Source organism: Phacochoerus africanus, chromosome 1, assembly GCF_016906955.1.
Source record: "Phacochoerus africanus isolate WHEZ1 chromosome 1, ROS_Pafr_v1, whole genome shotgun sequence".
Taxonomy (NCBI): Eukaryota; Metazoa; Chordata; class Mammalia; order Artiodactyla; family Suidae; genus Phacochoerus; species Phacochoerus africanus.
In genome coordinates, this window is record NC_062544.1 from 109,133,682 (window position 1) to 109,153,061 (window position 19,380).

General features: G+C 46.2%; 1 protein-coding gene across 1 annotated transcript in view; it reads left to right on the forward strand.

Moving 5' to 3' along the window:
• The window catches only part of LIMD1 (LIM domain containing 1), a 79,701-nt gene that overhangs the window by 20,189 nt on the left and 40,132 nt on the right, over window positions 1-19,380 (forward strand). Inside the window, 1 exon segment of the mRNA XM_047771870.1 lies at window positions 17,457-17,558. Within this exon segment, the coding sequence (XP_047627826.1) occupies window positions 17,457-17,558 (102 nt within the window).

Genomic DNA, 19,380 nt, shown 5'->3' on the forward strand with positions numbered 1-19,380 from the left:
ACCCTTCCAATTTCTTCTGTCGAAATATCTTCACAAGAGATTTTCATTCCTTTTTGATAGTTGCTATGCTCTCTTAAGGTTTTTTTTTTTTTTCCATCAGCTTTGTCCTGTGGTTTTTGTCATCTTTAAAACACTTAAACACAACTAACTGTGGAAAAATTAGAATATATAGACAAAATAATAATTAAAAAAAGGCACCCATCATTCTACCTAGGAATAATCATCGTTAAGAAAGACTAGTTTAGGAGTTCCCTTTTGGCACAGCAGGTTAAGGATCCAGCTTTGTCACTGAAGTGGCTCCTGTGGCTGCCGTGGCTTGGCTTTGGTCCCTCGCCCAGGAACTTTCATAGGCCATGGACATGGCTAAAAAATTACAAAAAGACTAATTTAAACACATAAAGATTTAATTTGTAAGCATCCAAGTGAATTGAGACTTTAGTGAGGATTGTACTGACAGAGGGCTTCTGAATGAGGCACTTTCTATTTCTGTTGCTTGTTAGACACGGCACTTCTGTTTGGTTTCTAGAACTTTCTGGGGGACTTCGTGTCACCCAGCTGCTGTCTTGACTTTTTTTGCAGGGCCAGTAGCCAGCCTAATTTTATACAAGTAATTATAGAATTAGATTTGAGAGCTGGGGTCTCCTGCCCCTCCATGTAGCAGGAATCCCAGCTCCGACCTCCCTGAGCCACTCTCCCTCCCGTGGAACCTCAGCGGTCCAGGGATCTTAGCGTCAAGGCAGCCAGAGAAGGCTCGGCCACCTCTCTCAGCCAGCCGTCTTCCTGAAGATCTGACCTAATCAGCAGGCAGCTTGAGCCTTTTAATCTATTTATTTATTTATTTACTTGTCTTTTTTTGGGGGGGGAGGGCATACCTGTGGCATGTGGAGGTTCTCAGGCTAAGGGGCAAATCGGAGCTGCCTGCCTATACCACAACCAGGCAGTGTCATATCCGAGCCAGGTCTGCAACATACACCACAGCTCACAGCAACGCCTGATCCTTAACCCACTGAGTGAGGCCATGGATTGAACCTGCATCCTCATGGATACTAGTCAGATTCGTTACCACTGAGCCACAATGTGACCTCCAGCTTGAGCCTTAAAGCGAAACCCAAACCTGTCACTCCTGGGCTCATAAAGAGCCCTTCATCCATCCCCTGCTTCCCCATCCTCACTGCTAGAATTGGAGCCATCATTCAACTTGCCTTCTTGTCTCCACTTCCTTCGCTGTCCTGGTCCATGGTCCAAGAATGGTGCATGTTACTATGCTCACGCTCCTGTCTCTGGGTGGATTAGTTGTTCAGGCCCCTCATTTCTCAGGGGACCCCCAGGAAGCTCCTGTCTGTGTGTGCCTTGCAGGTAGCTCATCCACTCTGCAAATTCTAAATGGAATAGTCTTAAAAAGCAATGTTTCGTATTTTCCCAGAAAGGAGAATGAATGATTTACCCCGGGTACCCTCTCAGCCAAGCCTAAAAGTAATGTCAAAACCTCTGTTTTAAAACCATCATTCCTAGGCACAGTTTAGGACCATTTATGAAGCCCTTGCAGCTTCCCCGTTTTGAAAATGGGGAAACTAAGAACACAGAAGGTGGCTCACAGGGTAAGCTGCCGAACCCAGCAAAGTGTGCTTCCAGACTTTCCCTTTGTCCCAAGGGAAGATCCTTGGTGGTGTGACCTTCCCACTGTTGCTGAAGCTGGAGACTCGCCGCAGCTTGGGGTCTCTGCTCCTGACTCCCCAAGGAGGGGGAGGGGGAGGAAGGGCAGGAGGAAGGCTTCTGTTTGGAAACTGGAACAAGCAGACATGGCCCCTCAGCTTCAGGTTTCTGCAAGTACCTTTCGCTTTGTCTTTTTGTCCTTCTCCATCACCCTTTTCTCTTCTTGGATGAGTGTGGATTTAAAGCATCTCTGAAATCAGCTTCGTGTGACTTCTGAGGAAATTTAGGACTTCATTTTTTTCCTTAAAGGATTTTCATTCCTGCTGTTTGCTCGTTCCACATGGTTAGCCATGCCCATGGCATCCGACTGTCATCTCAGGCTTCTTGCTGCTCTGGAGTCACTAATCTCAGAGCCTCTCTGTGCTACAGCCATTCCCTCTGACCCAGATGAGGACCAGACAGCCTGGCTGCTATGTTTTCCATTGTGGGGAGGATGGAGAGCAGGGAGGGTTGGGAAGGTGCTGGATGGGGAAATGCATGGAGCTGTGTGGGCAGAAAACCCAGGGAGGGGTATGTGGGTTTGTCCGTTCATTCATGCATTCATTCAGCTAGCAAATGTCCATTGAGCGCCCACATGTGCTGGCCAGGAGCCCCACAGTACAGTTAGAATGCAGTAGAGGGTGGGGAGAGCTCAGATCTGAGTGCTTGGGAGTCCCTAGAGAAGGACTGGAGGGGGGAGGGGGTTGCAAGGTATCTGGGGTGGGGGCGACTGTCAGAAGAGTGGCTGAGATGTTTTTCATTCTCAGTCTCAAGCCTGGTAGGAAACTAGGGAGGAAAACCCTTTCCTGGAAAGGGAGGGAAGGAAATGGATTTTTATTGGGTATCTGCCATGTGCCAGGAGCAGTTTCAGGCACTTGCATGATCTCAGTTAATCCTCAAAGTTACCCCATGAAATGTCTATATTATTAAAACTCATTTGGCGGATGAGGAAACTACACTTGTGCCCGAGTGGGATTTGAGCCCATTGTTTATGCACAAACCCACTCTTTCCAGATCCACCACAGGAGAGGGGTTGGGCCATCCTCAGGCGGGGCAGAAGTGAACCCTGGGCTTGGCGGTGCTCCATTTCCTCATCTGCTGGGTGTTTACACAGAAGTGCTTATTTTGTGAAAAATCATTAAGTCTTAACGCTTTGTGGGGTTTTCTTTGGCATGTTATATTTCAGTAAAAATATTTTTAGAAAAGAATAGTGGAGTTCCCTGGTGGCTCAGTGGATTAAAGATCCTGTGTTGTCATTGCTATGGCGTGGGATTGATCCCCTGCTGGAGAACTTCTGCATGCCAAGGGTTCAGCCACAAAAGAAGTAAATGTATAAATAAAAAATAATGAACTCTGTAAAGTCATTCAGCTGCTGACCTTCTTGCCTAAATTTGTCACCAATTTTGTGGACAGTAAATGCCTCCTTTTCTTTATGCTTGAACTTGGGTTGTCCCATTTAACAAATAAAAAGTACAGGATACCCAGTTGAATGTGAATTTCAGATAAACAATGAGTAATTTTTTTAGTGTGTCAGTGTGTACCATGCAGGGTTTGGGGCATACTTGTACTGCACAGTTATTCATTTGCCTGCATTTCAGATTTGCAAGTAATGTACTTACACTAAAACTTTACTCACTGTTTATCTAAAATTCGCAGTTAACTGGGCAACCAGTATTTTATCCGACCACCCTAGTTTGAGCTGAACACTAAAGAGGGTGAGAAATGCAGTTGAGCCTCATTTGAGAAAACAGAGGACTCTGAGGCCAAGGGGAAGAAAATAATCCAGAGAAAAGCAGACTGGGGACAGGACGTTGGCTGGAGGATTCTAAGGTGCTGGAGGGAAACTGAACCAATGTCAAGAGAGGGTTATGCAGAGTAATTTTTCAGGAAAGGGAGCAAGCAGTGAAATAAATGCTGAACCATTCAACCTTCAAAATGGATTTTGCTGGAAGTTGATGTTTGTTCTCGTAGTTTGTTTTTGCAAAGATCCTGGGAAACATGCACAATTTTGAGCCTTCTCACAGCGAAGAGTGATTTTATTTTATTTTATTTTATTTTATTTTATTTTATTTTATTTTATTTACGGCATATGGGCTAGGAGTCAAATCAGAGCTACAGCTGCCGGTCTACACCACAGCCACAGCAAGACAGGATCCGAGCCACATCTGCAACCTATACCACAGAGGTCACGGCAACGCTGGATCCTTAACCCACTGAGGGAGGCCAGGGATCGAACCTGCAACATCATGGTTACTAGTCAGATTCTTTTCTGCTATGCCCTAACAAGAACTCCCAAAGAGTGATTTTAAAGTTAACTTGAGAAACTGGCTTCAAATCTGTGACAATTTGAGCAGCAAAACAAATAATGATATCAATGGATTATAATCCAGAGAATCAAATAAATGCCCATGAGTCCTTGCTGAAATAAACACATAAAGAGGGAGAAGGGGGGGAAAACCTCTTGAACAGAAGATTCTATCTGTAAAATAAATGTAGAAAGAATGATGAGGATAGAAAGGTCATCATTTGGAAAGTCCATTGTAATGATTGTTTCAGCCAAGAATCATCAATGAATGCTAAAGGGTGGGCAAAAATGCGTGATGAGAAGGATATTTACTTAACCTCAAATATTTCCTCATAAATGTCTTATTAAATAAATTGCAAAGAGAATGTGTAACTTTGCAGTGGGGAAACCTGGTAGTCTCTGCCTTCAGAAGAGATCAGGGAATTCCCTGGTGGCCTAGTGGTGAAGGACTCAGCATTGTCACTATTGTGGCTCGGAACAGTGCTGTGGTAAGGGTTCAAGCACTGGCCCAGTAACTTCTGCACAGCCAAAAAAAAAAAAAAAAGGAAGAGAGAGAGAGAGAGATCAACGTTAATCTCACCAGTAGTTAAGACATATTGAATCAGGAAAGAAATTCCTATTGTGGCTCAGTGGTAACAAACCCAACTAGTATCCATGAGGACAAGGGTTCAGTCCCTCCCTGGTCTTGTTCAGTGAGTTAAGGATCTGACATTGCTGTGAGCTATGGTGTGGGTCACAGACATGGCTTGGATCCTGGGTTGTTGTGGCTCTGGTGTAGGCTGGTGGTTTACAGCTCTGATTCGACCCCCGACCTGGGAACCTACGTATGTCACGGGTGCCACCCTAAAAAGACAAAAAAAAAAAAAAAGTCATATTGAATCATGTATATCCTGATATCATGTGCAGAAAAGGGCACATCATTACTTCTGGGGCATCCCTGCCAAATATGCATAACCTCAGCTTCATCATGAGAAGACACTATACGAAACCAAAGTGCGAGACAGTGTACAAAATAATTGACCACTACTCTTCAAAAATGTCAAGGTCAGGAGTTCCTTTGTGGTGCAGCAGGTTAAGTATCCATTGTCACGGCCACGGCTCTGGTCGTTGCTATGACTTGGGTTCAGTTCTTATCCCAGGAACTTCTGCATGCCTCAGGCAGAGCCAAAAGAGAAAGGGTCCAGATCATGAAAGACAAAGACAGACTAAGGAGCTCTTCCCCAAGGGAACAAGACAACCAACCAAATGAAGTGGGTTTAGTTCTGGCACTGGTTTCTGGTCCAGAAAAAAGAACCTTAGGAGGACAATTGGTGACCTTTGAATAAGCTCCATAGATGAGTGTGTCTGTGTGTGTATAACTATATCAGTGTGAATTTCCTTATTTTTGCTAATTGTTCTGTGGTCATATAGGAGTTAACATTTGGGAAATCTGGATGAAGGGTGTGTAGAAAGTCTTTGTGTTAACGTTTACAACTTATTTCTGAGTATGAGCTCACATGAGAAGAACCTAAAAAGTGAATGAGGTTGGGGGAGGGTAGCAACTCTGTGCCTGAGGAGGGGCTAGCTTGGGGGCTGCAGGATGCTCCAAGGAACACTTTTCCTGAAGGTATCAGAGACAGAGGGGATTTTTGAGCAGGGGTGTGAGGTGGTAGAGTTGCACTATATTAAAAACCTTTTTTTTTTTTTTTGTCTTTTTGCCTTTTCCAGGGCCGCTCCCGTGGCACATGGAGGTTCCCAGGCTAGAGGTTTAATCGGAGCTCTAGCCACCGGCCTACACCACAGCCACAGCAACTCAGGATCCGAGCCACGTCTGCGACCTACACCACAGCTCACGGCAACGCCAGATCCTCAACCCACTAAGCAAGGCCAGGGGTCGAACCCACAACCTCTTGGTTCCTAGTCGGATTCATTAACCACTGAGCCACGGGAGCGGCCCTAGAAAAGGCAAAAAGACAAAAAAAAAGTTTTTAATATAGTGCAACTCTAAAAACTTATTTTTGAATATGAAGATAATATATCTTCATTTTAGAATATATGAAAAAAATCAGTAGAGGTTAAAGAGTAAAATAAAAATCCTCTATAACCCCTGCTTCTTAGCAATAACCATGGACAGTAGTTAGTGTTCATCCTTGTGGTCACATCTTTCCATATAAATATATGTCAAAAAAGCAAAAAAAAAAAAAAAAATTAGAGAACAGTGTGGTCTGTATGCCTGGTGGTGCCCTCCCCTTTTTTCATTTAACATCGTATTAAGACCAATTTATGTCCTAAAAGAATACTCCAGAGCTGTCTTGTCCAATACATGGGACGATTTAACTTTAAAGTTGAAGAATTCAATTACTTAGGTGTACTAGCCTCATGCCTAGTGCTCAAGGACCCCTTGAGCTGTCGTGTTGGACCGTGCAGAATAGAACATTTCCATGATTGCAGAAAAAGTTCTATTCGATGGTGCTGCTGTAGCATATGATTTTTTTAAAGTGCGTAGTATTTATTTAGCTTTATCTCTTTATTTGGGTATTTATATTGTTTCCCATTATCCATGCTTAAGTGTTTTAATCATAGTTTGTTGACTACTTTTTTTTTCTTATAGCCGCTTTACTGGTATATAATTCACATACCATAAATCCATCCTTTGATAGTGTACAATGCAGAAGCTTTTTGTATAGTCACCGAGTTGTCCAACCATCACCACTACTTAATTTAGAACGTCTTCATCACCCCCAAAAAGAAAGCCCGCTCCCAGTAGCACCTGGTCCCTGCTCCCTCTCCTCCAATCCCAGGGAACCACTTAATCTACTTACTGTCTCTGTGCGTATCCATTTTGGGCAGCGGGTTTGATTTTTTTCCTTGGGACAAGTTCTATTAAATCATTGGACTAGGAGTTCCTGTTGTACCACAGTCGGTTAATGATCCGGCTTGTCTCTGTAGAGGCTCCAGTTTGATCCCCAGCCTGGCATAGTGGGTTTAGGATCCAGCATTGCTGTAGCTATCATAGGTTGCAGCTCCAGCTTGAAATCGGTCCCTAGCCAGGGAATTTCCATATGCTAGGTCAAGGAGTGGCCAAAAAAGAAAAAAAAATATTGGATCAAAACTTGCGAAGATTTTTTAAGGCTTTTGATGCCTGGGTGCCACATTGCCCTCCAGAAAGGTTGTCCCATACTCACTGTCCAGGAGAATGCTGTTTTCTCTGCACTTACCGTGACACCGTAATAATTATCATTGTCCCTCGTCTTTGCTGGTGGGACAGTGAGGACTAGCATCTGTCTTTGCATTTAGCTCCTGGCAGGGTGGGACAGCTTTTCCTATGCTGATTGGCCATTCTTATTTCAGATGAGAGTTGAGAGAAAGAACTGGGCTTTGTGCGGAGGCACTGGAAGGGAGGGTGTGGGCGCAGGTGCCAGAGCCCAGAAGCCGCAGTGCAGGGTGCTCTAGCAGTTATGGGGAGGCAGTGGGGATGCAGGGTTGGCTCGGGGATACCCTGAACTCTTTGGAGAGTGGAGGGCAAGGAATGAATCAGGGTAGAGAATGGGGTGCTGTGGGACAGAGGTACACCTGGGCAGTTAGGCAAGGCCAACTCAAGCTTCTGGTGATTAGGAAACTGAGAGAAAGACTTCCTTTCCCACTGCAATGAAGTGAAGCCATCGTTGGTTTTGAGAAGCTTTCAGAGTGAAAAAAGTAGCCTGGTGCAATGACCCTGTCATCCAGAGTGGCCTTAAATACTTCCTTTGTGGCTTGGTGAGACTTTCACCCCTTGACCTGGGAACTACGGAGTACATGGGAAAGAGGGCAAGCAGGGGAGGCCCAGGTGCAGGGAGAACACGGTTTGTTGCGTTGTCTACATCCATGGTTCTCAACCTTGGCTGCATCTCAGAGTCAGTGGAGGCACAGGGACCCCTCCTTTAAACTGGAAGCCGAGTCCCTGGAGGTAGCGGTGGGCATCACCGCCATTTGACCAGGAGGCAGGCGCCCCATACCCACTGCCTCCAGGGTTTTTCTATGAGCTTATATCATGGTCAGGAGGAAGTCTGTTGCTGTGGCCTGGGGCCATTGGTCCAGCTTTGCCCCAAATGCTTGGCCCCTTTTCCAGAACCTCTTGACTCCCAGAGCTGCCCAGAGCCACGTAGGCCATAGGCTGCAAACTTCTGCTGAGAAAAAATCCTTGCTCAACTTGTATGCAGAATAATTCATTCCTATCTGCCCTCTCAGCTGCCCTCAAACCTGACTGCAAGCCCTGCCCCTGGCCACAGCCACCTTTCACATAGTCCCTGGCTATGTGATGCTGTGTCATGTGCAGCATCTGGTCAGAGCAGAAGAGGATGCCCGCAGTTCCAAGAGGCCTCCCTTTCTCCCTGGGAGAGGAGGGGTCACCTGGATGAGGCCAGGTGTGAGCTGGGGGTGCAGGGCCATTCCCAAGGGCTGGCCTGATAGAATTTTTGTTTCAGACCTTATCCTAACAACAGAAGATGCCAACTTGGTCATCTCCCAGGCTGGCTGTGGTTTAGTGAAAGGAGCCCTGTAGGGTCCTCAGCCCGGCTACCTGGCTGCCTGCAGGAAAGAGAGGAGAGACTCTGCTGTAGCCAAAGCCTCACACTGAGGCTGCTTTGCTGGCCTCCTTGTTTGTAAATCCTACCTTTGCAAGCCACTGGGGAGGATGCCATAGCCCTAAACCCAATTTCTTTTTTGGCTTTGGGTGTGTAGCTCATTTAATGCCAAATCCAGATCTCGTATTTCATGTGGAACGCTGCCTGGGCCAGGCTGGCTGGATGCTGTCTGCCTTCAATCCATTATATTGTCTTGCTGAGTCTCAAATAATCTTCTTAGAAACTGCTGCAGGGGCCGGGACACCCCAGGAGGCTGAGAGGGTTCTGTCCTATCTCAACCCTTGTCGTTCCCCTTATGTCTGTTATAGTTTGAGGTTCCACTGATACTTTTTCTTTCTTTCTTTCTTTTTCTTTTTTTTTTTTTTTTTTTGCCATTTCTTGGGCTGCTCTCACGGCATATGGAGGTTCCCAGGCTAGGGATCCAATCAGAGCTGTAGCCACTGGCCTACGCCAGAGTCACAGCGACGCGGGATCTGAGCCGCATCTGCAACCTACACCACAGCTCACGGCAACGCCGGATCCTCAACCCACTAAGCAAGGCTAGGGATCGAACCCACAACCTCATGGTTCCTAGCTGGATTCGTTAAGCACTGAGCCACGACGGGAACTCCCCCCCACTGATACTTTTTTGAGAAAAGTTTCTCCCCCTCTAAGCCATTTGGAAACCACTGTTGTGCACTAAGGGAGTTAAGCCAGCTTGAATTTGTATATATATCCGGTTTTCAAGACACTGGACATCAGGCAAGGAAGGACGGTGATCCTTGAATGGTGGGAAGCAAACGAAGCGAGACTTCTGATTGCCCCGGCTTACTGCCTGGGAGGAGAAGGGAGGCAGAGCCTGGGGGGCGTCCTTGAGTTGAAATACAGCTGAGGGTCTGGGGAGGCTAAGGCAGCTAGAATTTATAGGACTGTAGCAAAATCTTTACAGACCATATGTCTATTAAAAGGTTTGTCTCCCACATAGGTAAGAAATTCTCATAATGCAACAAAAAGAAAAAAATGGGCAAAAGATTTGAACAGGCGCCTCACCAAAGGAGATACAGGGTGACAAATAAGCACATGAAAAGATACCCTTGGAAGTTCCCCTGTGGCACAATGGGTTAAGGGTGCAGCATTGCCACAGCTGTCATGGAGGTTGCAACAGTGGTTCGGGTTCAGTCACTGGCCTGGGAACTTCCACATGCCATGGGTGTAGCCAAAAAAAAAAAAAGCATGCTCTGGTGCAACTTCATTAGTCACTGGAGAAATGCAAATTAAAGCTACAGTGAGATACTACTACCAATCTATTTTGATTTTGAATGGGCAAAATCAAAATGACTGCCATTCCAAGTACTGGCAAGGATGTGGAGAAAGTGGAATTCTAATAAACTGCTTGTAGGAATATAAGATGATAGATTTTTGGGAAGCAGTTTGATGGCTTCTTAAAAAGTTAAACATATACTCAACATAAGATAAGCCATTCCACTTCCAGGTCTTTACATGAGCAGTTTGGTTTGTAAACAGCCCCAAACTGGAAACAGCTCAGATGTCTGTCCCCAGGTGAGTGGATAAACGAATGGTGGTCTTGTGACACGATGGAATGCTACTTAGCAGCAAAAAGAAACAAACTCGGTACATACAGCAACTGGGTAAGTCTCAAAATTATGAGGCTGAATGAAAGAAAGCAGAGGAAAAAAAAGTACAAACTCTAGCATCCATTTATTTAACTTTTAGTGTACAACTGATCTCTGTGGACAGAAAGCAGAGCAGTGTTCCCCAGGGAGGGGAGGAAAGGGGAGGAGGCCTTAGAAAAGGCATGACTCCATGTGGAATCTTTGGGGATAGTGGGTGTGTTCACCTGCCCTGATTGTGATGATGATTTCATGGGTTTATTCAAATGTCAAAACTTAGCCAGTCGTACCCTTTAAATATATGCAGGTTTATTGTGTCTCTTATGCATGATTAACGCTATTTAAAAAAAGATCCCTCTGGCTAGAGTTTGAAGACTTGACTAAAAGGCAGAAAGTCCAAATAACTGCAGGGAAATAGATGGATATCCCTTCTTCCCTTCTCCAAAAAGTTTAACCCCTTTTTCCCCTAACTTTCCTCTTGGTTTTTATAGTAATATATCATGACATTTTCTCACTTTCCTGTGTTAGGAAAAATAAGGATTTCCTTTAAAATCCTCTAGGGAAGAGGCCAAGTGAAAGCGTAGAGTGTCTAGGAGTCTTTTCTTCTGGTTGAGCCCTGTCTCAGAAAAACTCACTTTTGTTTCTTCTCTGTACTAGTGCTCACACTTCTGACACCAGATGTATAGTTTTCCCCACACAGACCAATTCTCCGACACCAGCCAGGGTGTCCTACAGTCCAGTTCTGTCTGACCCTAATTGGAGTTAGCACAGATCCCACAGGTTAAGGGCTCACTCCTGTAAGACAGCACCCTCCCACTTTGTCACCTGTGCTTCTCATTGACCCTCTGTAAATCAGAGTCCCACCAGCCCCCTCCTTGGGTTTGATGATTTGCTTTAATGGCTCTCAGAACTCAGGGGAACACATTTATCAGTTTATGATGAAGGCTGTGGTAAAGGATACATTTGAGCAGCTAGATGATGAGATACATAGAATGAGATCCAAAAGGGTCCTGAGCCCGGGAGCTTCTACCCCACGGAGGTGGGATGTGTTACCCTTCTGTACGTGAATGTGTTCACCAACCTGGAAGCTCTCCGAACCCCGTACCTTGAGGTTTTTTATGGAGGCTTCATCCTGTAGACATGATCGCTGCTTAACTCATTTTTTAGCCCCTGTCCCCTCCCCGGAGGATGAGGGTGAGGCTGAAAGTTCCAAACTTATAATCATGGTCTGGTCTTTCTGGTGACTGTCCTGCTCATTTCACCCAGAACCTTCCAAGGGATTTAGGAGCTCTGTGTCAGGAACTGTGGGCAGAGACCAGCAGTGTATGTGTGTCTTATAATTTCACAAGCTTGAGCACTGGCCATTTAGTGGATGTACAGCATAGGACTTTGGGTGAGATTGGCCAGCTCACCTATCAGCAGTGGCAGAGTCTGGTCTCCTGGCTCCTTGGGTGACCCTTCCAGGAGGGCAGGGCCAGAGTGCAGTCACCCTGCTCACCATCCTACTGCTGGCATCTGCAGAGAGCCTGGCTCTGAGTGAGAGGTGGAGAAGCACCAGTGGGGTGAACCCTTCAGCTGCAGTGTCCCTGAAAGAAGGGCAGGTGGAGTAGAGGATCTGGCCGGGAGAGGCTGTGGGATGATAGAGGTTCAGACAGAAACCTCTATCTGGGAGGTGTGCTTGGGAGAGGACAGGATGGGAGGTGGGCCGGATGATCAGCAGGACATCTGGGTCCTGGTCTTGGGTCTGCATCCTTGAACAGTTGTATGTTGGGTGGGTGAGAAAGGAGCCCCTTCTCTTTTGGGGGCACCCTGTGTGTGTGGCAGGAATAGCCCCATAGCTGCCAACTGTAGGGGAAAAAGGGGACCTTTGACTTAGAACTTGGGCTCAGATCCACCTCTTAAACTTCCTGGCACTGTGACCTTTGCAAGTTTATAGCCCCTTTCTAGAACTTGGGTTTGAGAAAGGGTCTGGAGGTGGCTCCACTGGATAATACTGTCAGCTCAGGGTATGGTAGGTGCGTTATTTCCTAGAATATGAAATTTATTTATTTTTCCTGCCAAAGGAAGACTAGGTCTATTTCTTGCCCTTGAAGCCCCTTTCTATCCATTTACCACAAGCCACAAGGATGCGGTGTTTTCCTACTAACTTGGCTTCTTATGGGAGCTCCCTCATCCCTGACCGATGGTTTAGAGCACAAGTTGCTTCCTTCCTTGCTTTGGATCTGTGCTGGATGCTCGGAGGGGTGAGAAAGGATGTCAGCAGCCCCAAGAAATGGGAGAGAGTGAGGGGCAGGCTGAAGCCAGTGGGTCACAGCCCTCGGATAAAGAGGAAGCCAGAGAGAGTGTCGCTCCGCTGGCTGCCAGAGTGGCGGAAGGCCTGATGGGGAGAGATAAGACAGGAGGAAGCCCAGGGAGGCCCAGCCAGTGGTCACTGTCCACTGGAAGATGCTGCCCATCCTGCCACTCACTTGGCAAGCAAGAGTGAGAGAAGGTCTCATTTTATTCCCCAAACCCAGACCAGAAGAGTTCATGTCATCACGAGTCAACAGCATCCCGCTGACTCAGGAGATGTGTTCCGCCATTCCTCTCTGACGAGCTGTCCTCAAGGGGGTCCTCCTCCCGAGGGCACTGCATGGATCAGCAGGTGGAAGGGCTGACCACGCCTCCGAGTCTCACTGCTCCTCTGTGCTTGATGGCTGACATTTCTACAGGGCTTAAGTGAAGAGACCACAGTGATGGAGAGGGAGGAAGTGATGTTGCATTTGGGGTGGTTTGGGTCCATATTGTGAGCAGAATTATTATTATTATTATTATTGATTTTAGGGCTGCTTCCATGGCATATGGAGGTTCCCAGGCTAGGGATCAAATTGGAGCTGCAGCTCCTAGCCTATGCCACAGCTACAGCAACGTGAGATTCAAGCCACGTCTGCGACCTACACCACAGCTCACAGCAACCCTGGATCCTTAACCCACTGAGCGAGGCCAGGGATCAAACCTGCATCCTCATGGATACTAGTTAGGCTGGTTCCCGCTGAGCCACAATGGGAACTTCCTGTGAGCAGAATTATATTCACGTTGCTTTGATGTTCCATCCAGGCTGCTTTGAGTGTGCTTTTGTCACTGCTGGACAAATCAGGCTTTGCTGCCCTTTGTAAAGGTTTAGAGTTCAGTCAATCAGGGCACTTGGGATGGGCAGTCTGAAAATCAACCCCAGAATCACCAAAGACTATAATTAATACTATGTCATCATCTGATAGTTGTCATTTTTCAAGAGAAAATTCTTCCCCATCCCCAGGTTTGAATTATGCCATCGCCCAGTGCTCAGCAGAGGCCCATGTCATCCATTTCTCTGTTTTTGTGTGTGTTTGTTGAGGGCTCATGAGTGCCCTTTGTTAGGGGCTGCTGGTGTTGAGAGATGGATAAGACGCTGGACCTCTGTAAAAGACGCTTGCGAGGACACCGCAGCTCACAGCAATGCCGCATCCTTAACCCACTGAGTGAGGCCGGGGATCAAACCTGTGTCCTCATGGATGCTAGTCAGATTTGTTTCCCCTGAGCCACATCGGGAATTCCTGGATATAATTCTTTTTTTTTTTTTTTTTGTCTTTTGCCACTTCTTGGGCTGCTCCCACGGCATATGGAGGTTCCCAGGCTAGGGGTTGAATCGGAGCTGTAGCCGCCAGCCTACACCAGAGCCATAGCAACACCAGATCTGAGCCGCATCTGCGACCTAAGCCACAGCTCACGGCAATGCCGGATCCTCAACCCACTGAGCAAGGCCAGAGATCGAACCCGCAACCTCATGGTTCCTAGTTGGATTCGTTAACCACTGAGCTACAACGGGAACTCCCTGGATATAATTCTTGATTTAAAAGCAGCCTGAGTTGTATATGAAGTAATCCGACAAAAGGAAATGCTGATGCCTCTGAATTCCTAGGTGTTTTCAATTTCCTAGTACTTCTTGCCAAGTATAGAAATACGAGCTATCCAGTAGCCTCATCCTGCATGTGTGTGCATACACACACACACACACACACATACACACATACACACACACAAACACAAGTAATTTTATAGCCAGTAAGAGACAATGGAAGGGAAGGGCCTTGGGGAACTTGCTGGGGGTGTCAGAAATATTCTCTATCTTGATCTGGGTTTACATTACCACAGGTCGTTTGTCAAAATTCATTAAATGATGGATTTATAATTTGTGCATTTCACCATCTGAAGTTTACCTTGAAAAGGTAACCGTAAGCAAACAATGAACTCTCATTAATGATAGGCAGGCTGAAGTGGACTGCTGTCTGCATCTTTCCGTGAGATGCACCACAAGTAAGATAGATTGTTGGGTTGCTTGAGGGCTGGGCAGCAAAATGCTGACAATTGTAGAGTTGAATTGGGGTGGTGGGTATATGGCTGTGCCCTGTAAGATTCTTTCCACTTTTCTGCGTGTTTGAAAGTGTGTTGAAACAGAAGTACAAATAATCACCACTGTGATCCCAGAGTTTCCATAAATGAAGTTCCCTAAGAGCCAGTTTTCTCAGCTGACACAGTACTATTCCTACAGACAGCCTCACCTGCTTCCTAATGGAGTGTTGGTGAAGCCACGTGAGGGCCCTGGGCTTAGTGGGTTCTCTGTGAACCTGGTGTGGTTGGTGTGGCTGGGTGGGGGGGCGCATTTCTTGAAAGATGTGTTAGCTTGGATTTTCTTTGAAGACAATGCAGTTTATCCCTTGAAATGATCAGAACTCTGAAACACAAGGCTTTCTAACCTGCAGGCAGAATATAGCTGGGGATTTGCAGCCTTAGAGACTGGAACCAGAGTTAGACAAGGTTGTTTGAGCCCCTGATCAAGGATGTGAGCTAATTACCCAGCTGTATGCTGGGGGACCTCTTTGTACATACAAAATTTTTTGAAAAAATCAATTATATATATATATTTATAATATTTCTATTATATGTAAATAGTATATATAAATAATTGATTTTTCAGTTAGTTATATTATAAACATATCCAAACACTTTTTAAGACTGGACTTTTTTCTGCTATCAAGCAGCGCCTGCTCTTGTTAAGGTTTTAAACACAGAAGATGCAAAGATCAGCTATAATTTAACAGTTTTGCTCTCTTTCCTTCCCAAGCCTTTAAAAAGTTTTCCTATGTTATTTTCATAATTATGACTTTTTTCATCTGACTATAATTGGGGAATTCTTTGGAAGGGAGACTCCGAGGCTTCCTTTTACATAGATTGACCCAGAGCCTGGGCTCCTGCAGCAGAGATTCTGGGCTAGTCTAGACTGAGAGACTTCTGGCTTTTTCAGAGGGTGAGATCCTGGGAGCCTGGAGCTTCTTGGAGTGCTCATGTTAGGTTGAAGCAGCTTCTTGCTGAATGCAGGAAAACATTACTATCATCCTTAGGATTCATATGCCTGTGTATTGAGTCTTTACAAAAGAAGGGCCCTCTGCTAAGCGCTCCTCGTGTGTTCTCTCACAGTAACCCTGTAAGGAGCTACCACTGTCTTCGTTTTACAGATAAAAAACAGGACATCGGGGAGCTGAAATAATCTGCCCTGATCACATAGCTAGTAAATTGCGGACTTACAGTTCAAGACCAGGTCTTCCCATGGGCACTTTGGAAGTGAGGCAGATAACTCTTGAGAACTTTGGTTTACAAGCAGCTTTTCCTGCTGCTCCTGGGAATATGCAGGGCAGATAGAACTAACCTCCTTTTTCTAATTAACAAGCAGATACTCAGAGAAATTACTGGGTTAACTCAAACTCTGAGGGAAGTGAGTGGGTGGGAGGCTCTGGTTAGAACCTGACTTTTTTTTATTTTTTTAAATTTTATGGCCACACCCACAGCATATGGATGTTCCTGGGCCAGGGAATGCATCTGACCCACAGCTGCGGCAATGCTGGATTCTTTAACCCACTTTGCTGGCCTGGGGATCGAACCTGTGCCTCTGCAGCAACCCAAGCTACTGCAGTCGGATTCTTTTTTTTCCTCTCATTTTTATTTTTGTCTTTTTAGGGCCGCACCTGCAGTATGTGGGGCTTCCCAGGCTAGGGGTCGAATTGAAGCTGCAGCTGCTGGCCTATACCACAGCTCACAGCACCCCAGATCTGACCCACAACTGTGACCTATACCACAGCTCACAGCAACACCGGATCCTTGATCCACTGAGCGAGGCCAGGGATTGAACCCCTATCCTTACAAATACCAGTCGGGTTCTTTAACCCTCATCCACAAGGGGAACATCTTGCAGTTGGATTCTTTTTTTTTTTTTTTTTTTTTTTTGTCTTTTTGTCTTTTCTAGGGCCGCTCCCATGGCATATGGAGGTTCCCAGTCTAGGGGTCCAATCAGAGCTGTAGCCGCCGGCCTACGCCACAGCCACAGCAATGCCAGATCCAAGCCGCATCTGCAACCTACACCACACCTCACGGCAACGCCGGATCCTTAACCCACTGAGCAAGGCCAGGAGTCGAACCCGCAACCTCATGGTTCCTAGTCGAATTGGTTAAGCACTGCGCCACGACGGGAACTCCACAGTTGGATTCTTAACTCACTGTGCTTCAGGAATGGGAACTCCAGAACTTGACTTTTTAATTTTGGCCTCATCCTGTTGCCTTCAGCGCCAGAGAGTGAGGGGAAGCCCCAGTGGAGGAGGTCCAGAGGAGGGCCAAAGGACTCGAAGGGACGGGAGGGTGGGCGAAAGGCACAGGCAGGACCCCCGAGAAAAGGTGAGGAGTTGAGATCCAGTGGCCAGTATGGGGGCACCAGCCTTGCAATCTGATGGACCTGGGGCTTGAGCTGTGATCATTCTTTGTAAAAAGTGAGGTAGTCTCCATTGAGAGTTAAAGGAAATAATTTAGTTAAAATTGCCTGACCTTTGGATTTGCCCCATTGTAATCTTGGTGCAGCATTTTGGCCTTGTCTTATCAACAGTGGGAGCCTTTGGAAGCTTTGGGGCAAGAGAGTAGGTGGAAGAAGCAGAGGTATTCTGAACAGTAGCATGCCAGGCGGGAGGGCCTGCACTTGAGAGGGCCTTCCTATGGTTGAGAGGACTGAGAGTTGGAAGGCTGAGGGAGGGAAAGAGCCAGAGAAAGGCATCCAGAAGAGTAATCTCCTGGATTTGGTGATGGGCTGGTTGTGGGGAAGGGTGGGTATCTCACTTTGTCCCTTGGCTTTTTATGACTCACTTTACACTGTTTCCTTCTTGACTCACTACCGTATTCTTTCTCTTGCAGGAGCCTGTGTGAAATGCAGCAAGGGGGTGTTTGGGGCTGGCCAGGCCTGCCAGGCCATGGGGAACCTCTACCATGATGCATGCTTCACCTGTGCAGCCTGCAGTAAGTGTCTGTGTCTCTGTCTCTGTCTCTCTCTGTCTCTCTCTCTCTCTGTGTTAGCGGGCATGGTGAGGAACACAGGGACCAGGGAAGCAAGGAGACAGATGAGCATCCTTCCTGGAGACACTTGTCCCTCGTCCCTCCATGGTCTTACAGGAAGGCTGGACATCGTCCTCTAGAACAGGGTTTTGTATCACCAGCACAAAGCCCAGCAGGGTAATCTGACTTATCACAGAGTACCAGGAATGACCTGGGGCAACCCTGGCGATCCTGAGCAGTCCCCTGATGACAGCAGGTCTGTCGCGCATATCGGAAGTCTCAGAAGAGTGGGGAAAAAAGCACCGGAATTCATGTTGTCTCCCCCATTGCTAGTTCTCTCTCCCACCGTGGGCACCAGCCAACAAGAAGGTGATGAACCAATCACTTACCCCCATGTGATCTTTCATTCGGAAGCTGAGTGTGAGTGTGTGCATGAACGCCTGTGTGTGTTCCATCACACGCATACTGGTGCCTCTAAGCAAACACCTGTGGGCATCAATGTACTGCATTACGGGTGTTAAGCCGAAAGCAGCAAATCAGGAGACCAGGCCTGTGCTTAATTCAGCAAACACTGAATTGATGGCAACCACAGGGGAAGATTCTAACATTGTAGGCTTTTGGCCAAGGCTGACTGAGTCATGAACTGTGCTTGTTTCATGGTCTCTACCAAAGGTTAATTTTGAGAAGCCTTTTTGAGAAATGTCCCACTGATGTTCTCTAATTCCCTACCCAGGCCAGCAGCTGTCAGTTAAAAGGAAACGTTATAACAAAGGCACAGAATATCTGGGAGGTAGGAGTCTTATCCTCTTGCCTGGCTGTTCACTAGAATCCCTGGGCGGGGAGATTTTAAAAGCCAGTAATGCCTCAGCCCCACCCTGACCAGCAGAATCAGAAGCTTGAGGGGTGAAATTTCTTTCTTTTTGTAAAATTGAAGTATAGTTGATTTACAGTATTGTGTTGGTTTCTGGTGTACAGCACAGTGATTCAAATATATATATATATATATATATATATATAAAACTGAATATCTATCTATCTATATATAACAGAATATATATGTTCTTTTTCATATTCCTTTCCATTATGGTTTATCAGAGGATATAGAATGTAGTTCCCTGTGCTAACAGTACACATAGTTGTTTATCTATTTTATTTTATTTTATTTATTTATTTATTTATTTTTTGTCTTTTGTTTTTGTTGTTGTTGTTGTTGTTGTTGTTACTGCTATTTCTTGGGCCGCTCCCGCGGCATATGGAGGTTCCCAGGCTAGGGGCTGAATCGGAGCTGTAGCCACCGGCCTACGCCAGAGGCACAGCAACGCAGGATCCGAGCCGCGTCTGCAACCTACACCACAGCTCACGGCAACGCCGGATCGTTAACCCACTGAGCAAGGGCAGGGACCGAACCCGCAACCTCATGGTTCCCAGTCGGATTCGTTAACCACTGCGCCACGACGGGAACTCCTGTTTATCTATTTTATATATAGTTATATAGTAGTTTGCGTCTGCTAATCCAAAACTCCTAATTTATCCCTCCTCCACCCTCTTTCTTCTTTGGCAACTCCCTTTTTATGTCTGAGTCTGTTTCATAGATAAGTTCATTGTGTCATGTGTTGTATTTTAGATTCCATATATAAATGATAATCATATGGTATTTGTCTTTTTCTTTCTGATTTACTGTACTTAGTATGATAATCTCTAGTTGCATCCATGTTGCTGCAAATGACATTATTTTGTTCTTTGTATGGCTGAGTAGTATTCCATTGTATATATGTACCACATCTTT